The sequence below is a fragment of the Elephantulus edwardii genome, unplaced genomic scaffold (genome assembly GCF_000299155.1).
Source record: "Elephantulus edwardii isolate Elephantulus edwardi_28Jun2011 unplaced genomic scaffold, EleEdw1.0 scaffold00009, whole genome shotgun sequence".
NCBI classification, from domain to species: domain Eukaryota; kingdom Metazoa; phylum Chordata; class Mammalia; order Macroscelidea; family Macroscelididae; genus Elephantulus; species Elephantulus edwardii.
Window position 1 is genome coordinate 3,307,878 of NW_006399759.1, and position 6,033 is coordinate 3,313,910.

The 6,033-nt window shown below is 38.7% G+C and overlaps 1 protein-coding gene across 1 annotated transcript in view; it reads right to left on the bottom strand.

The window, feature by feature from the left end:
* WDR43 (WD repeat domain 43) overlaps positions 1–6,033 on the bottom strand; it is a 59,301-nt gene that overhangs the window by 26,215 nt on the left and 27,053 nt on the right. The window contains exon 5 of the mRNA XM_006880685.1: positions 5,271–5,410. Within this exon, the coding sequence (XP_006880747.1) occupies positions 5,271–5,410 (140 nt within the window). The remainder of the gene's footprint in view (positions 1–5,270; positions 5,411–6,033) is intronic.

Sequence of the window (6,033 nt, forward strand, 5' to 3'; positions counted from 1 at the left end):
CCAAAGCAACAACATATCCAAAATACAGAAACAAAAGTTTCTATCCATTTCTCAACCTACATATTTAAAACTAACCCAATAAAGACCACAGAACTAAATGCAAAATCTAATCTGACAAAACCTTTTGTAACCTTGTGTCATGTAACATTGTACGCACAGAATCTGGAAGTCAAAACTAAAACATTCTCCTCTTCAAAGCACAATGTTAAAGACTTAAATACTATGAAACCACAGGTAGAGGAAACTAATGTGCAAAACATATCTCTAATCACTCAGAATATATTTAAAACTCAAATAACCCAACTTAAAAATGAGATGATAAATGCCTTATTTTATCAAAGAACATATACTCACATGACAAACAAGCACATGAACAATTCTCTATATTATTAGTCATTAATGACATGAAGTCAAGACATATCCGACTAAAACTAAATGACCACAAGTGCTTGTGAGCTATAGGGAGTGGCATCCACTTCCTAAACCACATGCCTCTGGAAACTCCTATCAACTTTGAGAAACGATAATATAGAATGGCTTCAAGTCTTTTGTTCAGAGGGCCACTATGAGTCATGCTCTCCTCAATGGCACCACCACCAACATTTCGGGAGCTCTCGTGACAAAGCTTGTACAATTGAACTGCTAAGTCAAAAGCAGCATCTCTCTGGCAACTCAAATACACCAGCCCATCTGCACTGGAATGATGGGGAGTCTCCTCCATGTGATTTACAGCCTCCGAAAAACCCATCAGAGGGTCAGCTACGGGCCCTTACAGTTCTACAATACACAACAAAAAGCTGTGTCTGATCCTAGACATGGTATTTTCAAATGTTTTAGAAGCATCTGAAAGTTGAACGATAAAAAAGCAATGTAAAAAAAAAAAAATTGAATGGCTCTAAATTGTGCTGTTAGCTAAAACTATTGAATATCCCATGGTTAAAAGAACAAACAAATCTTGGAGAAATGTAATCTAAGGCAAGGATGGTAAAACAGTCTCACATTCAGCTTGGCATGTTGTCAGGAGGGACTTTTCTGTATCATCTAGTCAGAACCAACCCATAGTTCCCACTAACGGGTTTGCCGAGGCCATAAATTGCACAGGAGAATGCCCATCTTCCTCCCGCAGAGCAGCTGGTGGATTTGAACCTCATGCCTTCATATTGCCAGTGTAGCTCCTTACCACTAAGTCATGAGAGATCCAGGAGGGACGGTTGTTACTGCTATTACATACTGTCAAGTCAGAACCAAAACACAGCCAACCTCCCACAGATTCTCAGAGGCAATAAACTGCACAGGAAGAGATTGGGCATCTTTCTTCCAGAGTAGATGACGGATTTGAACTGCATGCTTACGATCAAAGCAGCACTACGAGGCCACAAGAGCTCGCTCTCAGAGGGACTAATCCTTAGAAAAAAAATTATGCTGGGAAAGATAGAGGGCAGAGATTGTGAGGATGGCACACAATAGGGCAAGGTTTTAAAGTTGATCATGAGTCCACAGTCCACCTGACAGCACCTAAAAATACTACTAAAGGGAATGTGAAATGGCACTACTATGAAAAACTAGGCATTTTTTTTTCATAAGTTAAATGTATACCTACCACATGATCCAGCCACTATTGTTAGGTACCACTGAGTTGAGTATGACTCATAGCAACTCTATGAACAGATGTGAACCCTGCCCTATCCTGCCTGTGCCACCCCTCCTAACAGCTAACATACTTGAATCCGTTGCCGTAGTTCAGTGTCAATCCATCTGATTCCGAGTCTTCCCCTTTCACTGTCCCTCTACCTTTCCAAGCATGATGTCCTTCTCTAATGAAGATCCTCTCCTAGCAACATGCCCAAAGTATATGAAACAAAGCCTCATCATCCTTGCCTCCAAGGAGAACTTGCATTGTAATTTATCCAAGACATCTGTTCTTTTGGCCGTCCATGGGACATTCAGTACTCTTCACCACCGCCACCACAAGTGAAAGGCATTAATTCTTCTGTCATGCTTAGTCATTATTCGGCTTTCGGATGCATAGTATGTGACTGAAAAGACCATGGTCTGTTTGAATCAAGCACATGTGAGTCCTCAAACTGACATCACTACTCCTCAATAATTTGGAGAGGGCCCAGACTACAAATTTCCCCAATGCAGTTCATTTCTTATCTCCTGTTTGCTAGTACCAAGTGTACAGATTGTGAGCCAGATGAGATGAAGTCACTGACAGTCTCAATCCATTCTCTGTTCATTATGATGTTGCCTATAGGTCTAATGGTTAAGAATTTTTGTTTTCTTAACATTAAGATACAATCCATATTGAAGGCTGCAGTGTTTAATCTTCTGCACCAAGTGTTTCAAATAACTTTCAGCAAAAAGGTCCTGTCATATGTGTGTGTAACAAAGGTTATTGATGAGCCTTCCTCCCTCTAATCCTGATGGTAAATTGTTGTTCATAGAGTTCAATGTCTCAAATAATTTGCTCAACATACAGACTGAACAGTTACAGAGACAGGATACAACCCTGACTCATGATTTTAAGTCATGTAATGTTCTCCTGCTCTGTTCACGCAATAGCCTCTGGGTCTAGGTAAAGGTTTTGCATGAGCACAATTAAGTGTTCTGGGATTCCAAGTCTTCTCAATGTTAGACATAATTTGTTACGATTCATATAGTCAAATACCCCTGCTCAGAATCCAAAGATGCTCTATGGGTGAAGACGTGGCAGTTCGACCTACTAGGCAGTTGTACTGCAGGTCTAACTAATTTCATAATAACAAGTTTAAATGTTTTTGAACACAGGAAATTCCCAAAAGAATAAGATTTATTCTAACATGTGTCACTTACACAGTGAGGGTTCAAATTCAATGTTATTTCAGCCTGTTAATGGGAAAGGGTATGAGGTCCTAATAGTAACATGAAAATCGGGTCAAAATAGAGAGGTTCAACCTTAAGTGTAAAAGGTATCACAGTAGCCTTGTTTTCCAGCCAGACCTATGGGTGAGAAACAAGAGACTTTCAACTACCATTTCCTTACAGAAATGTGTTCTTTAAAGGGAGTTATCAGGAAACTTTAGGCTTACTTGATCCACCAACACATTATGTTCATAGGACATCACAAATGGTATTTATCAGGCAGGCTTTCCTTTCAATTTGGGTTTTTCATTTGTCTTTTAAATGTATTCTCCAGTTACCAAAAAATCCTAGGTATCCCTTTCAAACTAGGAAGCCAAAGAGGTAAAACACCTCAACAGGAGATCTTGATGGTAAATTTTAAATTTTTAGATTATTACTGATTTCTTATGTAAGTGTTAAAAGTGTTTGGCATTAAAGAACATTAAACAGAAGCAAATCAATTTTATAACTACAAACTATGGTTTAGCTAAGAGATAAGCACAGAAGTCACATTTTCCATCAGGCACAGAAGTCACATTTTCCATCAGGAACTCAAACAACTACTTTTTAAAGAAATAAATACTTACGAGTCTCACTTCTAAATACAAAGACTATAAATCGTAAGAGGATATTCCCCATCTTTCTCCCATGAAGCAACTGATGAATTTAAACAACCCCCCTTGGCGTTGAGAGCACAACTCCTTAACCACTAGGCCACCAGAACTCCCCTAAATAAGTACTAGGTGTAAATATGGAGTAATTTTATACCACCAAAACATGTTCAATTGATTATCACTAGTAAACTACTTTTGCTTTCTACTTTTTTTAAAAAAAAAACCCTTTATACACTGATTATTTTACCCATGAACAGGCTTATTTTTCTAAAAAATTCAAATTCACCATAAGATGATTATCAAGAAAACTTTTTTCTTAAACTTCACAAATTTATATTTAATATTCAAGCTCATTTTTATTTCAGAACTAGAAAAGGAAATTAATAGCAACTACTATGGAAAAGGGACACTGGGATTTCTCAGATCTGTCGAAGAATTAATATGTAAATGGACATCAATGCATCATCATCTATTTAATGTGTATAAAAATAAAATATTTTCCTACTAAAGAAGGCTTTTGACTGTGTGGATCTCAACAAGCTATGGCTGACTCTGAGAACAATGGGAATCCCAGAACATCTGACTGTGTTAATGCGAAACCTATACTTGGCATAAAAGGCAATCATCAGAACACAGCAAGGAGACACTACATGGTTTAAAATCAAGGAGAGGGTCTGTCAGGGATGTATTTTGTCTCCATACCTTTTCAATCTGTATGCAGAACAGATCATTCAAGACGCTGGGCTGTATGAGAAGGAATGTGGCATCAGGATTGGTAGAAGAGTCATCAACAACCTGCGTTATGCAGATGACACAACCCTGCTTGCTGAAACTGAGGAGGACCTGAAGTGCTTGCTGCAGAAGGTTAGGACTGCAGCCTTCAATACGGACTGAAGTTCAACATCAAGAAAACAAAGATTCTCACCACTGAGCCAACTGGCAGCATCAGTATGGATGGTGAAGAGATTGAGATAGTTTAGTTAACAGTTTTAGTTTACTTGGTTCCACTGTCAACACTCTTGGTACCAGCAGCCAGGAAATCAAGAGACAAACTGCATTGGGAAATTCAGCTGTGAGGGACCTCTCAAGAGTACTAAAGAGCAACAATGTCAGGCTAGAGACTAAGGTGCCCTATAGTCATCCAATTACATGCTATGCATTGGAGAGTTGAAAAGTGACTAGGGATAATAGAAGGAGAATTGATGCCTTTGAGCTGTGGTGCTGGATAAGAGTGTTGAATATACCATGCTAGGAGAACAAACAGGTTTGTCCTGGAGAGGGTAAAGCCGGAATGCTCCTTGGAATCAAGGATTCTGAAGCTTCGTCTGACATACTTTGGGCAAGTTGCAAGGAGGGACTGATCCTTAGCGCAGGAGAGGAAGACCTTCAATGAGATGGATGGATTCTGTGATTGGGGTGGTGGGAATGAGTGTGTCGGAGATGGCGAGGTTGGCACAGATTAGAGCCGCGTTTAGGGCTCTTGTGTATAGGGTTGCTATGAGTCGCAAGTGACTCAACGGCACATAACAACTAAAGAAAGAATGGAATTCATAAATTTCCCAGCCACAAAAATATTCAGTCATCTGTACCCTTGAAGAGCACAGAGGAGACTCTATTATGTGGTTTCCATCATTTTTTTCTCACAAAAATCCTGGGTTTAGGCAAGTTCAATATAAATTCAATGCATAATAAAAAAGATTTCATAAAATTTCTAATAGCCATATAACAGAGTTATCAAGGCAAAGTATCTCCCAAAGACAAAAGACTACATACCAGACATTAAGTAACCGGTCATGTACTGCTCCAGATAAGAAATAAAGGCCTGTAATTCCATCAAAAGGCTGGCTCTCATTAGGAGGTCTGATAGTAGTGAACATAAGTGATGAAACTGGCGTCGCATGTCCTGTGAAGTGCTAGAGAAAAGCAGATCTCACTTAGGAGAGGATGGATTCAAAGCATTAACAGTAAGATTCCACATATGTTATAAAGAAGATATGCAGGACAAATATTAGAAAGGACTCCACAAAAAAAGACTATGAAAACATTGGTAATTTAGAAGTGCCTCCTAATTCTTACGACTATATTCCACAATCCCTTTGTCTCTAATATTGAGTTAAAGATTCACTTAATTCTATACTTTTTAATGGGATACTCTGGGTGCTCAGACACAGCCAAGGAATTGTAGGTCTTCATTTTACTCAGTTGAGTCGAAACCACAATTTTAAGGCATCATCACAGCACCACAAATTTAGTAAAAACTATTCCCTTACTTTAAAAAAAACAAACTGTGAATCTGGGTGGTGCACACAACTAAGTGGTCAATGACTAGCCAGAGTTGGCAGCTCAAACCTACCCAAAGTAGGACCAAGAGCTTAAGGGGATAAAATACTGCGTACATGTTACTATAACTACAGTAATTTCTTTTTCATTTCAATTTATTTGTCCTATCCATTTTTTTATCTAATGGCTGTCAAGTGGGACATGTCTTACATTAAGAAAACAGACTCACAAGCTAAGTTTTGGGTATCAGTTATTT